The sequence below is a fragment of the Phycodurus eques genome, chromosome 14 (genome assembly GCF_024500275.1).
Source record: "Phycodurus eques isolate BA_2022a chromosome 14, UOR_Pequ_1.1, whole genome shotgun sequence".
In the NCBI taxonomy this organism is placed as follows: domain Eukaryota; kingdom Metazoa; phylum Chordata; class Actinopteri; order Syngnathiformes; family Syngnathidae; genus Phycodurus; species Phycodurus eques.
The window spans coordinates 15,085,239-15,109,969 of NC_084538.1; the positions used below are offsets into that span (position 1 = coordinate 15,085,239).

General features: G+C 41.7%; 1 protein-coding gene and 1 long non-coding RNA gene across 3 annotated transcripts; both read right to left on the reverse strand.

Moving 5' to 3' along the window:
• Window positions 1-902: 902 nt before the first annotated feature.
• On the reverse strand, window positions 903-8,414 carry LOC133412392 (cytosolic 5'-nucleotidase 1A-like). 2 transcript variants are annotated; one of them, XM_061695544.1, is made up of 6 exons: window positions 7,906-8,413; window positions 5,988-6,155; window positions 4,503-4,632; window positions 3,267-3,389; window positions 2,988-3,172; window positions 905-1,626 (listed from the first exon to the last, which is right to left on the reverse strand). In XM_061695544.1, exons 1-6 carry the CDS (start codon window positions 8,026-8,028, stop codon window positions 1,291-1,293), a joined length of 1,065 nt encoding a protein of 354 aa, XP_061551528.1. In that variant the 5' UTR covers window positions 8,029-8,413; the 3' UTR covers window positions 905-1,290. The 2 variants fall into 2 exon arrangements, with proteins under 2 accessions (XP_061551529.1, XP_061551528.1); XM_061695545.1 differs by lacking the exon at window positions 5,988-6,155 and having other exon boundaries at window positions 903-1,626; window positions 7,906-8,414.
• Window positions 8,415-9,039: 625 nt separating this feature from the next.
• LOC133413033 (uncharacterized) lies at window positions 9,040-21,318 on the reverse strand. Its single transcript, XR_009769825.1, has 5 exons — window positions 21,200-21,318; window positions 20,477-20,545; window positions 17,245-17,328; window positions 13,571-13,658; window positions 9,040-13,252 (listed from the first exon to the last, which is right to left on the reverse strand). It is a non-coding gene; the product is annotated as an uncharacterized LOC133413033 (long non-coding RNA).
• Between the last annotated feature and the right edge of the window lie 3,413 nt (window positions 21,319-24,731).

Here is a 24,731-nt window from a genome sequence, read left to right on the forward strand (position 1 = left end):
TTATCCCAGCTGCTTTAGGCGGGTAAGCGGGATACGCCCTGGACTGTTCACCTGTTAATCACAGGATAAACAACCTTTCACACATATGGAGCGAATACAATGAAACGTAATTATACTGTAATGTCAAACAAGAATAGTACAATTCACATGAATCCTTCTCTGAGCAAATATAAAGCAGGCACATTCATCATCCTCAGTATCTGCCTGTATTTTCAAAGCTCAAAGCAAAATGTCAAGAGGCTGTCATACAATTACCACGACAAGTGGGATCCAAGAGACTCACGGGCTCCTTTCCTTTAATAGTTTTATGGAATTGCTTCATTTTTATATTCATTGCCTGGCTGTGACTCATTGTTTGTGACGGGAGGTGTCCTGTCTTTGTGGACACCATAGGAACCAGCAGAAAATAATGAAAAATGCTAACCCAGTAGGAGTCAGTCGGTGTCTGTCGCCATAAATGACTCAGTTGAGTGAAACATTTGTACTATATTGACATTTTGTAGTGTTTTCATAGATAATACACAGGCTACATAATACTGTATTAAAAACATACACTTATTATACAATAGTCATTAACATTTAATAATGATGATCATAATCACAATTGGACCGTTGGAATTGGAATTTCTGCCCCCCAAGACTATTTACTACTAACTGCACGATTATCCTTCCTTTTCTACTAGAAACGTTTGCTTGGTCTGCCCATGTGGTGAGGGAACAAAGCTTTTAAAACCTGTTTTAGTACTGCAAACAAAAACGTCTTGAACAAATTTTGTCTTTTTCCCAGCAGATGATATTACTGAAAAAAGATCAAGTTCATGATTGCTGTCGTAATAGTCTGTGGCAGATTAGCATGTTTCATTTTGCTGATGAAAGGCAGGTAAAGGTCAAAACGATGAGGGGAGACAATGAGCAGAAATGAGGTGTTGATAATAATATACAAAATGTGTTCCATTTTAATGAGACAACTATATATTCATGTTTTTTATTTTATTTCACAACATACCAAATTAGTCATGGTAAAATACAATCAACCACATGAACAACATGCCACTAACATGCAAGAGCAAAATAAAAATCCACAAAATGACTATGACATTTAACAAATTTACATTAAGTTTAAACAAAAAAACGTGTTATAGATTCTGACAATTCTGACATGAAATCACATTTTTGTCATGTGCAATGATTTGAATCCACATTAGCATAGGTTTTCTTAAATAACTTCTACATTCTGGAGCAGATCCACCATCATGCCGAAGCAGTTTCTCCATCAAAGTGTTCAAGAAGTCATTTCTTTGCAGCTCTCTGCGCAATGCCATAGGGAACGTGACAGGCCACCGTGCCAAGCTCGGCCGCCCCTTCCACGTGAAACATCTGGTCGTCGAAAAAAATGTGCGGCCTGATCTTCTCCAGCATGGGTCCCTTGGGCGCCCCTGCTAAGAAGAGAGCCTCGTCAATCTCCAGGCCCCACGACCGTAGAGTTTTTAAGGCTCTGGTACCGGAGCTGGCGGCACTGCGAGCGGTCACCAGGTATGTGCGGATAGGGCAGTCCATGCGCAGGCCTTTGTCAAAAAACTTGCTTTGTAGTTTTCCCAAAGCCTCCAGGAAGCCTTTCAGTGGGCCCTGCAGCAAGATGGAAGAGGACAGTGTAATCATTTTGGTACTTGGGTCTTCAGGAGGGACTTTTTCAGATGTATTCCATCTATCTTGAATGCTAACTTGAATACCTTCTACTGCAGATTTGAAAAGGACAGTTTCACATTACTCGTGCACTCACTGTGGTTGTCTCACCATGCTGCACTATTTGCATATCTGTTGTTGACCAATACTGGCCACTCATGCCAGAGTAGCATCTGCCCCACTTGCACACTGACTGAGGAGTATCTGCAACATTTGCACTACCAACATTGTCCCAGATGATCGCACTACTCGTCATTTTAAACCGCATACACTCTTTGAAGTCTCGGCGCCCTTTGCTCAATGTTCATTGCACCGGACTATTGCAATATTAGTCATTCGAACTGCTCGAAGTGCTAGAGGACTGCATCTTTTTGCACAATTGTCAAAAGTAAAGAAATAAATGTACCGCCATTACCAGATAACTAGCAACCCTTTACTGCTCAGTGACTGTTTTTTTTTGTTTTGTTTGTCAATGTCTTTATGTCTCCAAAGTGTTCTCTGTCAATTGACTGTCTGTTGTCGTACTAGAGCGGCTCCAACTACCGGAGACAAAGTCCTTGTGTGTTTTTGGACATACTTGGCAAATAAAGATGATTCCGATTCTGATCTTAATACTATAATTATCACGTCGCAGTTCTAGAAACCATCAATAATACATTGCACACAACAAGTTAGAGATAGCGGGCATTCGGGTGAAATTTCAGGTCAACCTAAACTGCAGCAGAACTGCATTCAAAAGCATAGATAAAGTCAAATCAAGTTCTCTTGTAAAATTTAAAGTGCACTTTCGACTCATCCTGAAATTTCAAATAACTTTGTGAGTAGTGCGTACAAAAACAGTATAACAACATGCAATTGTGCCACCTACATAAACTGGAGCATTTCAGAATGCTGACAGTATTGTGTGCCTTGTGAGGAGAATGTGAAATCTATTTCTTAAGGAGCAATCGAATTACTAATATAGTTTAGCACTACTGATTCTGAAGGCCCTGGGTAGATTGGATTGACATAGCAACACAAAGAGTTAGTATAACATTTTCATAATTATCGTGACCTTTCTTCTCTGATTGGGTAGGAGGAGTTATATTATGGTTTTACTGTTGTATATGGAAATGTGTGGCCCCCATTTTGAGAAACCAAAGAAGTTCCTTCCTTCTACAGTAAATGGCTATAAACAGCATTTGGTTAAAGTGGTGCTATATTATTTGCACTCAACCTATACTCACGAGCAACCCTGCAACTATGACTTCTATTTGTACTTAAGAACCTGTTACCCATCAACATTCACTGTGTGTATACTGTACATGGTCCAGAGGCTTGTTCTCATGAGCCTTTTCGTGTTCAAAGAACTTGTCCAGTCCGTGGGCCTTGAAAATGCGTTCCGACTCGTCTGAGAAGAGGACAGCGTCGCCGTCAAAAGCGACGCGAAGCTGAGTCTCCGACACTTCCGTCATCTTCTCTGGGGTGAACATGGTGGCCGCTGCAATCCCTGACACACACACACACACAGACACACTTCTATTGTCACTGGCTATTCAAATGTGTGTATTAGAGGATGCAAGTAAAATGCTACTTGCACTGACCTTCTTCCAGAGCTTCTCGCACCTTGGCAGAATCAGCAGAAAGGTACAAGTTTGTGTGGTAGGCTTTCAAGTAACCTATAGGACTGTTTCCTCCAGTCATACAAAAGCGCTCGATCAGTAAGTCTGAAAGACAATCAAGACAGAATGGACATTGTTTACTGAAAACGTCTCACACACTAAACACTCTCACACGTATTGAAACGCTTTATTACACACTACCGAAATGCTCTCATACACACTGCTCAAACACAACTGTATTTCAGTATGATGTGTGAGAGCGTTACAGTGGTATGCGTGAGCAAAAAAATAAAAAATTCAACAGTGTGTGTGAGATAGTTTCAGGAGTGTGTTTGAGAGGTAATCCTGGGTCAGGTTCTAGACCACCCCTCATAAAGGTGTGATGCTGGTCAACAGGTTGGTCTCATTTTGTTAGTCTTGTGAGATCATGAATCAGATAGATAAAATAATCAGTTCCAGCGGAATAAAAGTGAACCACTGTTATTAATAAGGTTTGAAAACAATAAGGTCTATACAGACTTGTGGTGATATCCTTTACACATTGATGTCGGTTTTTGATGCAGTGCCGCCTGAGGGATGGAAGGTCACGGGCATTCAATGTTGGTTTTCGGCCTTGCCGCTTACATGCAGTGATTTCTCCAGATTCTCTGGACCTTTGGATGATATTATGGACCGTAGATGATGAAATCCCTAAATTCCTTGCAATTGTACGTTGAGGAACATTGTCCTTAAACTGTTCGACTATTTTCTCACGCACTTGTTCACAGAGAGGTGAGCCTCGCCCCATCTTTGCTTGTGAACGACTGAGCAATTCAGGGAAGCTCCTTTTATACCCAATCATGGCGCCCACCTGTTCCCAATGAGCCTGTTCACCTGTGGGATGTTCCAAACAGGTATTTGATGAGCATTCCTCAACTTTCTCTGTCTTTCTTGCTACCTGTCCCAGCTTTTTTGGAACGTGTTGCAGCCATAAAATTCTAAGTTAATGATTATTTGCTAAAAACAATCAAGTTTATCAGTTTGAACATTAAATATCTTGTCTTTGTAGTGTATTCAATGAAATATAGGTTGAACATGATTTGCAAATCATTGTATTCTGTTTTTATTTATGTTTAACACAACGTCCCAACTGCATTGGAATTGGAGTTGTAAAAGGAAAGGTAGAATCATCCTCTTATTGCTGCGTGCGTACCGTATAGTGTGTGTCGTGTAACTCACGATGATGATTGATGGTATTGATGAGTCGGAGGCCCACGTACGCGTGGTTGTTTGTCACGAGCACCACGTCAAACAGCTCCTCGCTCTGCGGATAAAGCTCACGCAGTCGATTGTTGACAGCCTCCAGAGCCTGGGAACATGACCAAGGACACATTCAATTGAAAATAATATCCAAACGTCTGAATCACAGGCGGGGGGGCTGCACGTTTCTGTTTGCTCTTTAATCCTTATTATTCATTCGCCACCCCCACATGCACGAAGCAGCATGTTCAAACACTCTGCGAGGGCTCAGCATATTTGTGTTGACTGAATTGTCATTCCACCAGTGGTGAATGTTGTTATTCTAATCCAAACAGGTGCATTCCCCTCGCACTTCAACACAGTGTGCCTTACTCCCATTTGCACTGCATAACTCAGTCTTGTTTGAAAGAATTTTTGTGGTGTATCATATATTTTCTATTCTTTTTTTTTTTTTTATTATTATTCTTGATAACACAAACTCAATAATTATTGAGCGGCACCCCAAATTTGTTGTATCTGCACCATACGATGATAGTCAGGGCTCGCTATTTAATTGTAAGATTAAAAAGGTGCTAATTTCTCAATGAGGTCTCTATTCCACCTGGTCACAGCTGTCAAACTCAAGGCCCAGGGACCAGATGTGCCCCGCGACACCATTTGGTGTGGCCCGTCAACGACTGGTTTCCAAGACTTCGATTCAGCCAGCTCCCCACTCCTCCTCGACGATTAGTTTTCTGGGGGCATAAAATTCATCTCTGTGCCCCGGTCAGCACCGGAGCTTTCTTTGCATGCCACTGATGTTCTGCCTCCTGTGCTTGTTTTTAGGTGCAATTCCACTGTAGACCACTAGATAGCGACATTCTATTTTGTTTGGCACTGATTGTGGCTACAGCAATTTGGCAATGGCTGTAAATTCATGATATAGTGTACATTTTTGGGCATGTTTATTGATGTATATTGTGAGATGATAAGTTTGTTAGCTTGCAAATAAAAAAAAACGAGATTTAGCTAGCGATTTAACAGATGTTTATGTCCCTGTTTGCATTTTATATTCAACTTTGACGCTCAATGCAGCATACTGTATTTTATCATAGTCATTTGTTGCTGATATTTCAATAAGTCGTTAAATCCCCTGACTCAGAGTTTGGCTTGCCTGTTCATCTGTGTACCACACATCCGGAAAGTAAAAACATCGACGTACAGTAAGTAGTCTCTCATGTAAGTGAGTTAGATGTTGCTTCACTCTCAAATTATTACATATTGTTGCTAATAATTTGTACATTTTTACAGTACTGTCGCACAATCACTGTATAGTGTTGTGTTACACTTACAGGTATGCATGACGGTAGTCTCATATGATGACTTACTTTGTGATTCCCGCCCTAAACACATCAGTCTGCGTTTGACCTGACAAACAGTCGCCAGTCATTTAGCTGCATTGTACTCTGCTGGGCTTTCTCTGACCTTGACAAAGGAGAAGGCAGGGCCAGGACTGAAAGGCTCGCTTTCATGCTCCAGCTGGTACTTGAGATACTCCTCCATGCCTTGTCGCTCGTAGATCTGCTGCTCCCGCTCCATGTTGAAGAGCACCCGCGATGACACGGCGATGGTGATGGCGTTCTCGGGTTTGGGCTGAGAAGTGGCAGAGCGCATGAGTCTTTTTCTGAGTTGTCAACTGCAGAGGTGGCCTAAGTGCCATCCATCCATCCATTTTCTGTACCGTTTATCCTCACTGGGGTCGTGTTGAAGCCTATCCCAGCTATCTTCGGGCGAGAGGCGGGGGTACACCCTGAACTGGTCGCCAGCCAATCGCAGTGCACATAAAAACAAACAACCAGTCGCAATCACATTCACACCTCCGGGCAATTTAGAGTCTTCAATCCAACTACCACGCGTGTTTTTGGGATGCGGGAGGAAACCGGAGTACCCGGAGAAAACCCACACAGGCACAGGGAGAACATGCAAACTCCAGACAGGCGAGGCCTGATTTGAACTGTGAGGCAGATGTGCAAACCGGTCACCCACCGTTCCAACACCCGAGTGCCATATCATGTGTAAATGTGGGTGTTGGTCTGACAATAATACTCATCCTAATCCTTGAACAACGCCAGTGCTAATGACAAAAACATAACTGAAAGAATACATCTTACTTGTATGTATATATTTTTGTTTTTCAGATGACACAGAGAATTGCGGGACACCACACGCTGGTGGTTTTTAGGCTGGCGCGAGATAAAACATTCACCACGAGTCATTCTTGCACCTGACAACATCAACTCATTCTCTTAAATAAGACCATGGACGGGGAATATCTTGCTTCTGCTAATCTGTTGATTTCATTGTTAATGCTCCCCGGTTCCTGTTTTCTACCTTATAAGACACCCACATGTCATTCAATCAAGACTTTACTTTAAAGCGCTTGACTTTACCTCTCGCTATTTGTCTTTTGTACTTCGTGGAAGTTAGAAAAAAAGAATGAGCCTATTTTGACAAAGTAAGAAGTAAAAAGTGCAGATATGTTTCCAAATGGAGGGAGTAAAAGTAAAAAGTACAGCTCCATGAAACATCTACTTAAGTACAGTCATGAAGTATTTGGACTTCCCACCACTGGTCAACTCTATATTAACTAATTGTAGCGCGAGCCCTACTGAGTACAAGATTCAAGCCTTAAGCAGTAGTGGCTGAAACGTTGTGACAGAGTAGGCCTACTGCAGCATTTCTAGCACTTCCCACTATGGGCAAGAGTCGTTTGTTGTTCCAGAGCTGGCAGAGACAAGGTGACAGTGATACAAAACACTTCATTCCCACTGCAAGGACACACACCATAATGCCTAACACACAGTTAACAGTTTATTTTATTTATTGACTCGGCTTAAAGAAAACAGTTTGGCGTTTGAGTTGGCTTGTTTCAACTTGATGTGAATAAGGACATTTAGATACACATGATACAATCGATAGATAGAAGAATCTTTTATACATCCATATAAGATGGTATTTTAACTCCAGATGTGTAACTGAGATGATGTGATGCATCTTGCAACAAGGGATGTAAGTTGTACTTTTTTATGTGGATGCAGCCACCGGTTGTAAAACAGCTGAAGGGTGGGTGGATGAAGAAAACACTTCTTATTCTTAATCTTATTGTTAGCAGTACGAAGGCACGGGAAGGCCCGATTGTGATATTGTTGATATGCCTTTGTTTTACCCACAAATTCAAATCAAAGGCTTCTGTCTTTTCTTATCTTTGCAGATTGTAAAATAACCCATGCAGGCTTTTTGAAATGTCAAAAGCAATGAAATTTTCCAGTTTGTTTAGCGACCGGAGAAAAGGGAAATTAAAGATTGAAAAATGAACAGCGTAAGACATTGAAAGTATACTCACTGGTTGAGGTTTCCTAGTCGGAGTGGAGGGCTTCACAAGTCTTTTGGTATCTTCCCAGCTGCCACTTGCACCATTTCTGTTCTGTCCACTGACAGTCGAAGTTTCACCATTGCTCAAATTCATTTTGGGGGGAACCACAGTTTTCTGCTACTTTCACGTCCTAACAGTGTGCCAGGAGTCGCCACCGAAGTGCCGTCTCACTCATGCACATTCACGATTTGAGCTGAGCCCCCGTGCACTCAGCATACGAGATCAGTCAGAGAGCAGCAGCACGGCTGAACACTCCGGAAAGGAATAACATGCTGAAAGAATGGCAAGAGATGTGCACTCATTCCAGGAAAATCCACATTCCTGGCAGCCCTTCTTACCCCCAGCATCCTGAGCATTCACCAGTTCTTGGACTTCTTCTACGCTTCTCTTTCCTCTCATCCGCACAAGTGACTTGCAGTCATTTGGCGTCCTCCCCCTTATTTTAACCCTTTCCGCGTTGACTTCCCTGGAGCAGCAGCAGAGCATCTGACTGAGGGTGACAGACGCTCGTTGCGTGATTGGATGACTGATGTGTCAAAGTAGAGCAAGGTCACAATACCTTCAACGTTCTTATATATATTTTTTATATTCAATTGATATGTTCACATGAAGATATTGTTGTATATCTCCCCACAGCTCCAGCCACCCTCCCGGCTCATTTTTTATTTTGTCTCACCTCTTCTTATGTGAGCCCCTGCAGGATCTTGCCACCAAAGCGGCACGTGGTGTTGCCAGGCAACAGCCACAGACTGGCTGGGAGGGACACCCACATCTCGGATGTGATTGGATTTGGGAACAGCATTCAGTGTAGACCTACTGGCCACTTCATTAGGTACACCTGCACAATGCGATCTAAAGGACTTTGATCATTGTGGTTGAAGTATGCACTGCGGTAGAACTGAGACGTTTGTAAACTACATACATTATCTAGTTTCGTAAATGAGAGGAAGCGACATATTACAGTAGTATGCAGCTCTCGTATTCGTGTACCTTGACAGCGCTGCATGTGCATCGGTAAGATAAACACATACGCGATCCATGAAACAAAGATGAAAGTGCACAACGTGCTTTGAAGAGATGAAATGTCTTTTAATTTAACTACAAACCAATTTAGAGCAGTACAGAAAGGGCTTCTGGGTAGAAGAGGCTGAGTAGACATCTTGGTTGGGACTCAATGAAGTGGGAGGGGTCCCTGATTCATGCTTCCTGAATATCCATCCATCCATCTTCACGAGCCTTTATCATGCTCGGAGTCACAGCAGGGCCTGGAACGCATCCTAGCTGACGTTAGGCAGAAGGTCAAGTACACTCTGGACATCAGGCCTTGATCACAGGCCCGCTGCACAGAGGTCAATTATGTTAGCCACCCAACCATTGTGTGTGTGTGTAATTTATAATTGTATTATCATACTTCCGCTTGGACCCCCAACTCCTGCTTTTAGTCCAGACTTGCCGTACAGAAGCTATATGATAAGACTCTTTACATGTTTTTGGAGGTTGGGATTTGTTTTCCATTTATCCACACGGATATTTGTGCTGTCACTGATGTTGAGGGCTTGCCACAATCACAATCTCTGTTCTGTACAATAAATCACATTTTTGGTGTAAATGGGGGTCATCTACTCCAGACTCATCCAAGAACGCCCACTTGGGCCTTCCTTTGTACCCAGGGACACAATCATTCTTTAACAGAAAAGCATCTTCGCCAATCTCTTCCTCCAAAGTCCATACGGGTAATTGTCCCAAATTCTTGATATGACGAATAATGAATCGAGTTTCAAATGAAAATACGATGTCTACACAGGTCGTAATTAATTAGAAATGTGTGGACTGTTATAGAAGACCTCTTCCCGTCGAGCATGCTCCATTTATTTAGAATCCTTTAAATGATGCTCCACAAGTTACACCATTGCAGCCAGTAAAATCATGTCACTGTAGATGAATTACTCAGGATGCGTAATTTCTTGCTTTGTTCGTCACACAGCGGAATAAAAAGGTTGAACATATTGTACTACTTCTGTGTGTCACCAACCCCTAACCCTTGCAACTTAGTCTTAGGTCCTTAGGATGGCTGAAATCTTGTTTAAAATCCATTTTAATACCTAAATACACGAGTGTCGCCTCAGTCTTTGAATCTTAGACGTTGAATCTATGAGGGGGAAACCATTTCCTAACTTCACTAAGATTGGAAAACGTTTTACCATTTATTTTTGGAAGAACTGTGACAAGCTTAGACAATTTGAACCACATGTGATCACATATAAAATATTTGTGCACACGGCAGCACACAGACAATTCTGAATCCATAGTAGCCCCTCGGTTCCCCCGGTCAGATACAATGAATGAATTGACAAATATGTGTGTCCCTATACTTTTGTCCACAGGCTAACAACAACTCGTTGATGGACAAATAGGGAGCATTTCAGTTATCATTCAAAGGGGTGTAACAAAAAAAGGACAGAAATTTGGACTGACTGAAAACCAACAGGGCGGCACGGTGGACGACCGATTCGCCCATCTGCCTCACAGTTCTGAGGACTGGGGTTCAAATCCCGGCCTCGCCTGTGTGGAGTTTACGTGTTCTCCCCTTGCCTTTCTATCCAGGGTATTAGAAATGAAATCCACATCTCAACCAGGCTTACTGCACTTGTACTGCTGGGGATAGACACTATGGGCCCTATTTTCGTGAACGCCGTAAATGGTCTAAGTGATATTAGGGGGCGATTGCCTACCTAGTGTGTGTGTGTGTGTGTGTCTTACTTTTTATTTTAATTATTAATGACATAAAATTACAAATACATTCATGTTTATTTAATGGGAATAATACATACAGTACAACATTGCCTTTGAAAAATGGGGGAAATGTGATGCATTAAGGACATGTAGCTTCAGCTTTGCAGTCTTAGTCCCTTAGATTTTAGAATACCATGAATAAATATGCTGAATACAATTTAAATACTTTTAAATACAATTAATTAATATAATAATAATGAACAGAATGAGGAAGCAATAGTGTATGTGTGTCTCTTCATTTTTAACTATGGACAATAAGCAATGGCGAGGAAGACACGTATAACAAAGACACAAGTATTGGCATGCAGTGAAAAAGATTGCATTGAAAAAATTAAATAATAAAAGACAGACATTTTAAAAAGTGCGTATTTTGATGTGCTTTGAGATGTGTTTTGCAGCCACTAGAGAGCAGTAGAGGACAGGCGAGTATGTCAACTGCCGCGCTCAGCTCTTCAGGTCATTCTTTCTGCAGACAAAAGAAATTAAAAAACAAAAACAAAGAGAAGGAAAGGCCCAACAAGGGAGGAAGTTTATGTATTTGTTGTACTGTACAATTAGGTTGAATGGATTTTGTCAATCAGCTTAAATTGTAATTGCCCATATTAAAAAAACAAAAGCAATTTTTTGGTTTTCATTATTTTTGGAATAACTAATACCCGTCCATTTTCCATGACGCTTCTTGGAGTGAAAGGCCATGAATCCTGGTCGCCATGAGTCAATCACTGGGCACATACAGGCAGACAACCATTCAGACGTATGGACAAGTTAGAGTCCTTAATAAATCTCACATACATGTTTTGGGAATGTGGTAGGAAGCTGGCGTAAATTCACGTAAGCAGGGGGAGAACATGGCAAATTCACACAGGGAGCCCTGAGATGTGAGTTGCACCCCGAAGGTCAGAACCGTGAGGCGGACTTGCTAACCACCAGTTCCTCGTGCTGACAGCTACATTTTGTGTACATCGCTATTCATCTTTCGCAAAACCTCCGCCATATTGCCTTTCTAATGCATTTTTACACTTTACAAGGAAGTGTAAATGCTTTCAATAGTTCAATGAAATACAAATCAATTTGATTTATATAGCACCAGATCATAAAATAAAGCACTGAGCAGGTACACAACCACGCTCTTCTTACATTAAGAGATTAAGAGACCCACTGAATTTAGAGTTGTTCACGGCACAACATTTCATTTTGGTACCAAGTTGTTGTGCCACAACTTGCCAGGCAGAACTGAGCTCTACGGCATGTACTGTAGATGCAGCATAACTATGCTAATTTCCGTTAGCCTGTCTCCTGATTTTTACATTATATGTTAGCATTAAGCTAGCGGACTTTTTTTTTTTTTTTAGACGAAATTATATTGTTTGGTTGAACATTTTGCCATTTGAATATATAATGTTTCATTCTATTTTGTTTATGTGTTCATTTTACCGTAAAGTTAAACTGGAAGTGACATAAACAGCTCGAGGCAAGTACGATTCGCCTCCTATTTGTGGAACAATGTCAGTGAGAGTTAGCGTTTCATTTCCTCAAAGTGATATAAGAAGATAACCTCCCATTTCCTGACGGAGAAAGGTGAGAACAGGTGCTAAGGAATACTTTTTTTTTTTTTTAAGTGTGCATTAATAGGTTTAAGTGTGTTTTAATACGTTTAAATGTGTTTAAACTGTGTAGGAGGGGTTAACCTATGTATATATTATTATTATTATTACTATCGTTGATTTTCACCTTTCACGAGTGGGTCTGGAGCGTGTATACCATACCCCGCGATAGACGGGAAAACTTCACTTTTTTTTCCCTGCTGGATGCATATCAAGCACATCATGTACAGATCAATTATTAATCATCGAAAAAAAAAAGGTTGTTATTTTTAAAAGTTTGATAAAACAAAGAGACTCTGCTGTTTATCTGACAGACGGGAGAACATTTGTTAATGTTTTTTTTTTGTTTTTTGTTATGAGACCTGTATGGGCTTTGTGTTGTGACCGCCAAACTGAAGCTCACATGGGGTTAACAGGACACGGAGACAGTTGGGCCGCACCCACTGAGCTCATTTAAATAACGCCGGCATTTTGGCGCGAGGCTGTGAGGAGGCTGCCTTTCTTCATACCGCCTGAGGCCACGCCCCTCCCTCTCTGCCGCCTCAGTGGCGGGAAATGCTCGACCAAAATACACTCACCAAAAAAAAAACAAAAAAAAAACAGATGAGCTGTAGTGGCTCAACTACTCTAAACTACCTGCACTGGTTGCCCTGGAAATAACGCCCGTCTTCCGGTTGAGAGATGGGGTCTTAGTGGGTGGAGACAAAAGCAGGCGTGAGTGGAGTGGACCAGAACAAAGAGGATATACTTACCCTTCATCGAAGCCCCACCCCCAAAATATAACCTGGAGGCCTGAAGGCAAGACTGTGAATGTCTATTAGATCCTTAAACATACCTCCAGTTTGTTATTAGCCACTGGACACAGCTTTCCTGCAAGCTCAATTCTGACAGGATCATCAGAACGGAACTGACAACAGCTCCTGCATGATAAAAAAAAAAAACGAAAAAAAAAACGAATTGACTTAACGATAACGGAAACAATACACTTTACTTGAAGTGTTTTTTTTTTTAGATCAAATGGCTAATTATAAAACACCAGAAGCTGATAAGACAAAACACTTGCCACAAATCATTTTTGTAGCCGGCAACGTGAAACAATTCTCTGAAATAAGACAATCGATGAGGGATATCTTGTTTTCGTTGGTAATGCTTCCTGGGTCACATTTCACCATGTCGCTGTTGACCCTGTTTTTTTTCGCATCCTGCAAGAGTAAGATCTCAATCAATCAAGATCTCACCTGTGGTTGACTTCACCTCTCGATTTACATCTTTTGTACGACATTGGCGTCATCCGCGGAAGTTGGAAAAAGTCAAAAGCACAGATATCTGTTTTCAAATGTAAGAGCATAAAAGATGTTAGAAAAACAAATACTCAAGTTTAGCTACCTCTACTTAAGTACAGTAACAAAGTATTTGCACGTGTACATGTATATATTCTTGAGATGTGTGATTGCTCCCCTCCGAGAGAGAGGAACCGCATGAAGGTCACACGTCGCGCACAGAGCGCTAAAAGTATCCACCGAGCACTCAAGTGATTTAATTTGATTTGCTTCCATTGCTTTTCTCAAATGCGATTGTCCAGCCAACCACTTCTAGATCACGCGTGTCTGCGGGTCAAAGTCACAGAACAGCAGTTTGTCTCACTTCCTGCCTCCGTTTGGCTCAACACAAAAACAGGAAATGTGTGCTGCCTGTGTGTTTCCTGGGCCTTGTAATAGTCTAGGTTTCGGTGCTTAATATACAGGTTGTATAGCAGGACACATTTTTATTAGATAAGCTCCACTGTGGCAGTCCCTGATGACTACAGACCAAGGGTACATACACAACATATATTCCATTAACGGTTCCAATCTGATCAAAAACACTGCGTGAGTTTCAGAGCGTATCTGCATTGGAAGCATTCAAATGCATTTTGATGCAAATACACTGTCCCCTGTACTCTCACAATGCAGTAATTGGTCAATAAATTGGCTTTTGATGTGTGTGGTGGCGGGGGTGGAGAGGGGGGTTCATCTGATTAGGGGGCTAAGGGGGGCACAAAGAACACAAGCACTAAAGTAGATACCTAGCGTGTTTGTGGGGGTGGAGGCTTTAATGGTTTTAATGGTTGCGTGACGACAAAGATGAGGTCTGCAGGGGGTTAGAGTGGAGTGGGGGGAGGGCAAATCCCCCTTGCCTCAGTAGCTTGGGGGTGCAGAAGGCGCTGGGGGTTGGTGGTGACAGCACTCAATGGGCCTACATTCAAAAGATGTCCCAAGTCCCAACTTTGGCGGAGGCAACTTTACACCGCCGAGCATAACAATGGAACATCTGCTGCCTGACAAAGCAGAGTGGCTGTGAATTTAACTGCTTCTCAGTCCTCAGCAACAAGTTCCAATTTATTTCCATGTTTGTTAATACTTATCGTCCTCTAGCACAACATACATTGTTCCACCTTATTGTAGAGAAATAAAAAACATTATAAAATTGAATAGCATTTGGTGCTGGAGGGTTCCCCCTGAAGGTGTTAAATGTGTGCAATTTACTTTTACTGGAAATTGTCAAGTATTTATGCTGTGTATGCGCTGCTGTGAAAAAGTATTTGTCCCGTTCCCGATTTCCGAATTATTTTTTTCTGTATCTATCACACACAGTTTGCCTCCTGAACCTAATAACTGGTTGTGCAACACCTGGCAGCAATAACAGAAATTAATATTTTGTGATACTGTAACCCGTGATGTCGTTCACATCTCTTATTTGCAGAATTGTTTTAACTCAGTTATATTGGAGAGTTTATGAACACGAATTGCCTGTTTAAAGTCATATGACATCAACTCAATTGGATTTAAGTCCGGGCATTGACGTGGCCACTACAAAAATCTGTACTTGCTAGTAAATTTAGGCCGTTGTCCTGCTGCAAAACCCAAAAGCACCTGGGCTTGAGGGCACGCACTGATGGCAGGATGTTCGAGTGCAAGATTGTCTGCTCGACAGCAGAATTTATTGTTGATCACAGCAAGTCGTCCAGGTCCTGCATTGGCTAAGTAGCCCCAGACCATCACACTGCCAACATAATGTTTGACTGTTGACATTATGTTCTTTTTAACAAATGCTGTTATTTCATATCAGACTCAGCGGGCCGCAGACCCTCAAAAAAATGTATTTTGTCTCCTTAGTCAAAAAATATTTCTCCATAGATCTTGGGCATCATCGACATTTTGTTGCGTGGCAAATCTGAGATGAGCCTTTGTGTTCTTTTTTTGTCAGCAATGATTTTTGTCTTGGATGGATGCCATTTTTGCCCTGTGTCTTTCTTCTGGTTGACCTTAAAGTGAGGGCCAGAGAGGCCTGAAGTTTTTTGGATGTCATCCTGGATTCTTTTGTAACCTCCTGGAAGAGGCGTTGCACTCTTGGAATAATTTGGGTTGGCCGAGCTGGGAAGGTTTACCACTGTTCCCAGTTTTCTCTGTTTGTGGATAATGGCTCCGACTGTAGTTCGCTGACTTTGTGCCCTTTTCCAAACTGCCGCATTTCAATCACTTAGGTTCTCACTTTGTTTCTCATTTGTTCTTTCTTTGGATTGTGGCATGAAACATTTATTTTTGAGATCTTGTAGCCTACTTCCCTTTGTCTGACAGGTGGTATTAAAGTGGTTTCTTGATTGTTTTGAGTGTTTTGTTAGTTATTAGTGCATTTAGTGCCTGATTATACTGTATAATGCAGACCTTTCCCTCCCTGCTCATACTGTATGTACAATCCAAGTCAATTATAACAGTACAGTACGTCAGATATTAGACAGACAGTCTTTATGATAAAACTCAAGAACTAAATGCTATCCTTGATGCTAGTGCTAATAGAATATTGCTTTCACTGGCTGGTAGACAAATGTTATCAGGGTTCGAATTACGTGCCAGCCATTGGGAGCCGACCCCCCACGAAGAGCAACACAGACGAAACACACCCGAGCTCATCCCCTCGCAGTAAACAACTTTCAATTGCCCCCGTCAACAAGTTTGCCTAACAAATGCTTGATCTTCCCACTCTGACGCCCCATCCCCAAAACGTATTTTTATATCAGAAATAGGAGGTTGACCAGTATATTGTAACAGATTGTGATGAATTATAATATTGTGGTGGCAGTAGCTCATATGAAACTGAAACAACAGATTTGGAACGGTCCTGTCACAGACAAAACATTAAAAAAAAAAAAAAAAAAAAGCCACATATAAAAAACAATAGTCTGGTCCCTGGCTACTGGTGACGTGCCCTTGAGCAAGTCACCACCACCCCCTAGCTCAAGAGGTGTGCCGCTTCACTGTGATGTTATTATTTCCATTATATGTACAGTGTATATAATCCAAAAAATCATCCACCCATTTTCTATATAGCATGTCCTCATTAGGGTCATGGGTGAGCTGAAGCCTGTCCCAGCTGACCTTTGGCAAGAGGTGGGGTACGCCGAGAACGTGGCGCAGTCCAGTGCAATTGCAGCGCACATAAGGACAAACACACGTTCACACTCACATTCACACCGATGGACATTTTAGAATTTTCAACAAATAACCTAATCTGTATGTTTCGGGGATGTTGGAGAAGGCCGGCGTACCCAGAAATAAACAACCCGAACACACAAAGGCCAGAGTGGAGTTTTGAACTGAGAACCTCAGAATTGTGAGGCAGATGTGCCAACCACTAGCTCACCATGCTGCTATATTCAGTGGAATCAACTAACATTTTAAAAAATAAAACAGCATTGTATGTTGCTGCCACATAATCTAATGTCTTTTTAGTTTTGCGTCAGGCAACTTTCTGCTCAATAACTCTCAGTATGATATAGTTTTTATCTACATGCCAAATAAATGGCTTGTCCCTGCAGTTACTGTAACTGATTCTGTCATAAAAATAAATATGCCCCGCCAGGCCTGGGATGTACCTAAGTTAGCAGGAAGTGTGCTGCAGATGTTTCAAACTCCTTGGCAGTCTTTGGAGTCACGTTTGAGAAGTTTGTCGTCATCTCCTGCAAATCACGACCATGATCCTCTTTACACGTCAAGTATGCAATCACATTTGAATTTCATTACTTAATGAGCTTCAAATTACCCTAACCACAGCCACATTCAAATGCATTGCAATGGAAATCATCAGAGATGATCATGTGATGAAGTTCAGAAGTACATTATGTACATTTTGGCAGCAGTATAAATTCTATTCTATGCTATATAACAATGTTATATAATCCATCCATCCATCCATTTTCTTTACCGCTAATCCTCACTAGGGTCACGGGCGTGCTGGAGCCTATCCCAGCCATCTTTGTGCGAGAGGCGGGGTACATCCTGAACTGGTTGCCAGGGCTCATAGAAACAAAAAACCATTGGCACTCATATTCACACCTACGGGCAATTTAGAGACTTCAATCAACCTACCAAGCATGTTTTTGGGATGTGGGAGGAAACCGGAGTGCCCGGAGAAAACCCACGCAGGCACGGGGAGAACATGCAAACGCCACACAGGCGGGGCCGGGATTTGAACCCTGGTCCTCAGAACTGTGAGGCATATGTGCTAACAAGTATCAAAAATAAAGAGGATATTTGTGGTGATACTAGTATTTATCGAGTAACGCTGACAATTCATTTGTGACGTGGCGTCGTCTTTAGCAGATGTCCCCGTGAAGTAACATCATCTAGGATCGATTGTCTCATTTCCCCAAAACATTTCTACCACCTCTCGAGGCTCATTCATCCAGGTCATTTCATTCTCAGGGCACTGAATTGATCGCAACTGGACTGTTCTGCCTCTCATCCAAGCAGGCTTCATTAGTTCATGCAACAAGGCGTAGTTAGGACAGACTAGCCTGAGTTGAGTTTTAGTCCTTTTTTTTGCATTCCAAAAGAATGATAGCATACGTGGTTCGGGGCGTGCCTCCAACTTGAAGCACAAATAGTTGTTTTTCCACACCAACTTAGGGTAGTCGGTCCTAACTAAGCCTTGTTGCATGAACTGATGAAGCCTGCTCGGATGAGAGGCAAAACGTCTTCCAAGACAACCAGAACAGTCCACTTGTGATCGATTTAATGGCCTGAGAATTGATGACATCCTGATATTTTTTCACGTTCAACCAGCTGTCTTCTCAACTGTTTGCCTTCAAACCCAAGCTCACGCTCCCCGCCGTCTCCGGTCGCACTCGCCCCACACCTTCAACTCGCTTATCTAATGACATTCAGATACTTTCACAGTCTAGCAGAGAGTCGGAATTTATAGAACTCTAACTCCAATTCATGTTACACTCTAATTAAAAACAAAGCACAGGAGGAGGTCATGTTTGGCAATAATGTATTGTAGCGACCTTGCAGTTTTGGATTGTTTTATAACGTTCGACAGTCTGTGAGGCCCTAAAGTTGTCGGAGTGTGATTTTTGCTTAGATGAGTGAGTTGGGGTGGGGCACAAGTGGAAGGAGGAAAAGAAGTGCGTATCTGGGGGAAGAAGGCTGACGGTGGAGCAAAACACTACTTGGATGTTTTTTCTTTTCTTTTTTACAGTAACCGTTTATTTACACAATAAAGAGGTTGCTCATCGACCACTGTTCATCCTGGTTTCATTGTGTAAGCAGAGGCTGCAGTGTATCTTTTCTCCGTTATGGGCGGGTGTGAATCGGTCAATTGGCTAATTGACGGCTGACATGAGGGTTTAGGATGTTCATCAGCTCACCTTATGAGAAACTGGAAAAGTTGTGCTTGCGTTAATTGTGCTCAATATGAATTTCATGTCTTTATACAAAGCAGTTGTTTTTTTTTAAGATACTACTAGTGTAGATGTGGTAAATGGAGTTATCATCAGGAAATACAAATATTAAATGAAATTCTACGCAGTTATATTAAAATGACATATGTAGGTATATTAACATTATATCACTATTTCATCATTTACAAAAACATCTACAATTAGCATCAATTATTTTTCTTTTAAGTGTGCCTACATTATGAGCACCAACCAATTAACTCGTGTTAGCCGTTTCTAGTAGGGATTCCCAAATCATTATGAGAGGAAATTCTCCTCTTCCCTCCACCGTGCAGGAAATGAGAATGCTGTTAACATGAGGACCATTGTTGGCAATGGCATTGTGTCTGTAGTTTCACACATACAATACTACTGTTGCTGCTGTTGTTTGTATTGTTGTTGGGACTATACGAGTAAATTGGGGTCGCGGAATTAATTACACTACTTCATCAAGGTACCACTGTAATTATTTATGATTATGTGATTTTGTAATGAGTTGCGCATCCTTATTGTAACTGGCTCACCTGCAGAAGCTGTTCACCTTCAGTGTGATTGTGTCACAAGCAATTTGAGGGAGTTAAGCGCGAGCCACTGAGCACTCACTCAGTGTGAAACCTTGAGGATCTTTTGATAGGTTCATTATAATGACCGCCTTGCTGTTTGCAGGCACAGATGGCAGTAGTGTTTACACTAACGGGATTAGGATTATCTCCAGATTAGACAGGCAAATCGATAGGTCTGCTGCACTGACATGGCATGGCTACATAACCCTAAGTAAAACTCCAAACTGTATTTTACCCAGGTATACAAACCCACCCAAAAGTCACATGGCATAGTAGGCTCTGTTTCCAGTATATCACATTTTTGCTACTATATTAGAAAAGTACAGTTGTAGACCACCTTCAAGACCTGTAGCCCTGCAAGAATGATGAAAAATGTTGCCGTATACATACCAGGCCAGTGGATAAGATAAAAGTTCAAATAAAACAGAGTAGGAACTTGCATTGTCATTGTAAACCTTGTCAAATAACATTTATCAGTGAAATGCAGCTGTCTTAAACCAGGACTTTAGAAGCTCTTCAAAGGTAAATTGCACACACCATAATAAAATAATTGCACGTCAAGAGGTATAAAGCTAAAAATATAAACAAAGTAAAAAAAAAAAAAAGATGAAATGGAAAACTAACCTAAAAAAATAATCAAACTGAAGATCTTAATAAAGAAAGTATGAAGTTGAGTATTTACAATGTTCCTAGAACATTTGAATAGGAGTTTAAAATGTGCATTATTTATATATATATTTATTTATTTGTTCAAAAAGTGCTGTACAGTAGTTGGCAATGTCACTTTTTGAAGAATGTCTACTACTTGTCCTACCGTGTTTTACCTGGGGAAAAAAGTACCCTTTACCCCTTGAAGCATACTATCAGACAGCCAAATCCAAAGGACATATAGTCTGATGGAAAACACAAAGAAGAAGAAAAGTATCATGAGTAGCAGTAGTAAGAATAAAAGCAACTAAACTAACTGTTAGCTTATCTGGTAACTAATTTGCAGTTGCAAATTCCTCGTCATTTTTATTGTGTTGTAGGAGTTGTATGGCTTGATACTCAAACACTCAACACAACCACTTGTGTCCGGAAACAGGGCAAGTTTATCTTATTGTTATGTTACTCAAGTCAAAAGAGATCGTATATACCAAACATGTCATTGCAATCAGAGTTCACTTTAAGGTTTAATCAATTATTATGCCCATCGCTAGTCAGACGAACCCCACCATTTGATTTTGTTTCATGTCATGTAAGGCATTGACTAAGGAAAGTGGGAACCACCCGGAATCCGTCCAAGAGGTGCCAAAACAGCAACTTGTGAGGCCGAGTGTGTTTATTTGGTCTTGAGAGCAGCAGAGTCACTTTGATGAACTGAATGCCATCGCAAGCCAAACGGCAGTTTAACAGTGAAAGAGGAACACAAGCCGCATGTTACGACTGAATCATCACTGTTATGTAAAGCTGACCTTCGGATGGGGAGGGCAAGGAACGCAGCGAAGAAGTATGACAACCCAGATCAGCAAACACACACACACACACACACACACACACACACATACCTGGGGAGCAACAAAGTGTGGCTGTCAGATCGGAAGTCCATAAAATAGATGTAAACAAGGAGAGTGTGGGAGAGGCGGACAGGGATGAACAGTAAATCGGGGGATAAAGATTATGACTCGCATGCCCGTGTGTAGTCGCTGCCGGTTCTGTTCCTAGTGACACAATCCTACTGGAATGTGGGTCAGTAGGCAGAGCGAGAGTTAGCGTATGACTAAAGAAAGTGTCTTTAAACCTGTGTGTGCCTTTGCCCCCACAGGTCCGTGAGCATCCCTTCCCACTTGTGTTCCCCACATCTTCCTTGACCGTCAGCCTCTAGAAAATAGACAAAAGGGAAGGGTGAGTGAGTGTAAAAGTGTTGAGCAAGTTATAGGACAAGGCGGCCTCTTCCTCCAGCCGGCATGCAACCGCCACAAATCTCATTGCATTGCATCCAAATGACTGGTTAATACGATCTCGCCATTTACACACAGTGAGCTTGAAGTTTCCGCAAGATAAACCTATTTATCTTCCGCCTTTATTGTGTGCCCTACATTTGCAAAATGGAGCTCAGTGATAAGGAAGAATGCCACAGGAATCACACACCACAAAGTGTGTTTGTGGTCCTTCTTCGCACCGCCTCGTTATGTAAACACACAATGAGAGCAGGGGCAGGTAGAAGACATCCGTCAACAATGGTAGAAATATTGCTCAACCAACTTTTTTTTTTATATATATATATATATATATATATATATATATATATATATATAAACTACAGAGGCAAGAGACTCAGCACAGGCTAGCGGATGTTGCAAAATTGTATCCTCCCTCTTTTCCAAGAACAAAGATGCACTTTATCTAATTGCTCAATTCAAAAGCCTGAAAAAGTGAAGTTGATATTATTAGCACACATGCACCTGTAGGGTGCCTGCAAAGGGGAATACATGTCAATGTAAGTGTGTTAGTCAACACAGTACCGATGCACACTCTACCACCCTTTGCAAAATATAGGCAATGCACCACATAGACCTTATGCTATGTATATATACGCTGTACAGTTCAATGACTTATAGCATCCATATGACCTATGGTTCACTAACAAGTTCTCTTTGTGTATTTTTTGCTCAAGAAAATGAAATTGGCAGTCATTAACAATAATATCAATCTGCTTTGGAGCGATCCGTCAATAACTATTTGCCCTGGCAACGCCCCTTGTACATCACCAAAATCGATACGCCGCCATGTCTTGGTGTGACGTCATCGAAACAACTGGAGACCATTTCGCCGCATAGCCGATGTGGACAAAAGGATCGTACGACACTGTCGTTGGGCGGAATCTGTTACAACATTGCTAGTAATTATTAATTTTATTGCTGCTCATGATCCGCCCGCGATCTGACCTGCATGGCCTTTGTTCCGCCCACACCCGAGCCCACCAAGAAATTAAAACCAGCAGGTATCAACCCCGATGCCTGATAAAAATCAAGCTACGAATCAGGCAAAGCTATACAATTGAAATACAAGTGTACAAATACTTTTGCATTTAGGGATTGAGTCCAAAGACTCTAATTGTAGTCCTCGGGAAGGGACGGGTACTCTGCCAAGTCCAGAGGATACTTTTAGCACTTTCTATCGACTCACAAACCTTTAGGGAGTCAAATACTATATCAAAGCTGATATTTAATGCTATCACACAAAGAGCGTCTGAAATAGCTAGGGTCAAAGGTCATATCAGCCCATGTCTATTGTCATCCGTTTTACCAGGCGACCACTTTGTCTGTGATTGCGCCGCATTCAAGTGTCACACCAAAAAAGACAAGTTGTCAAAGAGATTAGATTGAGCTTGCGTGCCGCGGAAAGAGGAAGTGCAAAGCAAGAAAAGACTTCTCTCCGCACAGCCAAATCATCCATTCTCCACAGTCCCACCCTGATTACACACAACTCCTTGTGTATTCAGAAAAGTATGTCAGATCATGCTCTTTCACATGGTGGAAGGGACGAAAGAATACAGGTATTTAAAAGTAAAAAGCTTTGCGTTCATAAAAGGATTCCTTGTGGCTCCCAGATCGAGATGACTTGGAAGGAAAAGGGACACGTATGTTCCAGATGTGCGTGTGTGTGCCTATGCATGCACGGGTGCGTGCGTGTGTGTGTTTGTGTGAAAGTGCACTTCTGAAGTTCTGTGTGGGCATGACTCAAAATTCTGGTCTGGCAAGTTTGTAGAGTTGAACCGGCAGAGCAGAGCGTCTCCCGGGACAAAGAGATCCATTGGTACTGGTTCAGGAAAGTCTGCTTTTTGACACACAAGAGTGTGTCAAGTTTTTGGGTCGATGTTAGTGAATACGCTGGGCAATGTCTATTAACCTTTAAAGCGCTCACTGAGACTTAGGATATTTCGCAATCGATCTGAACAAGACCAGTGCAATTGTACATGCGTAGGGGCCACTGACTGTGACTCTTTTTGGGTCAGGTCTTTGGATCTGGACTGAATCGTTAAGTTAAGCATCAATAGCTTGTTTCGCCACATAAATGTAAACAAGAGGATGTAAAAGTGGCTGATAATGGCCACAGGTCTGACATCCGTCTATATTTTCCTTTCACTTCCTGGTGTAGTAAAAGTTTCAACCTCCCAGCCACTGGTGACAAAAAGACATGATGGCTCACATTTTTAATGTCATTGTCAAATCTCTTGATTAAGTCAAGAGCCTGTTTAAAATGTTGAAGGATTTGGTACAACAACTAAGTATTACATTCTACAGCGGAAACTCTTGTTTTTTGGGAAATGTATTGTGAAACAATATATCCCCTAACAAATGTTGCAATTACAAAAAGTAAGTTTAGAACCAAACATGAACCGTCCAGGTCAATGTATCGAGTGACAATTTCATCAAATGTAAAAAGAAGTTCACCACTCAGTATTATTATAGTTAACTTTAAAGACATGACAAAGGTGTAATAGAAGGGTGTCATGGATCACGCATGCACTTTTTTCGGCATTCTCAATTATCAAACAAGTGTAAAAAAAAAAAAAAATTTAACCTCTGTAAACAAACAAACAAAACACTAACTTCACTTTAATAGTAAGTTACAATGAGTCTGATGATGCTGGAGGCTTTGAAAGTGAATCGGCTTCGGCTGGATTTACACTACAGGGGTCCTCCGTTTATAACTGTACCGACACACGACGTTCTGAGGTTACTAGCGATGCTCAATGAACTTGTTTGCACAGTGGCTTATGAATGTGTCTGCACAAGAAGGCATGCTCAATTACCACCATATTCAATGCTTTTCATTTGATTCTTTCATACCTCCATCCATCCATCCATTTTCTGAGCCGCTTCTCCTCACTAGGGTCGCGAGCCATGCTAGAGCCTATCCCAGCTATCACCAAATTACGTACACATTCACTACCACTGTAGGAACGGAACTCCGTCGTGAACCTAAGACAGCCCCCACCCCCGTACACGGTTTATGTGACAGTCTTGTTTCGGCGTTTTCTTTTTCTTCCGCAAAAACTCAGCTTCGTCTTCTTGACTTGGCGAAAATCGTTTT

What these genes read in the sequence shown, in the direction of transcription:
- LOC133412392 (XM_061695544.1), bottom strand. Translation starts at nt 8,028, where the DNA reads ATGAATTTGAGCAATGGTGAAACTTCGACTGTCAGTGGACAGAACAGA. An exon ending in GCGAGAAGCTCTGGAAGAAG is followed by an intron (nt 3,173 to 3,266) that starts GTCAGTGCAAGT and finishes TGTGTGTGTCAG; the next exon opens with GGATTGCAGCGGCCACCATG. An exon ending in AGAACAAGCCTCTGGACCAT is followed by an intron (nt 1,627 to 2,987) that starts GTACAGTATACA and finishes ATCTTGCTGCAG; the next exon opens with GGCCCACTGAAAGGCTTCCT.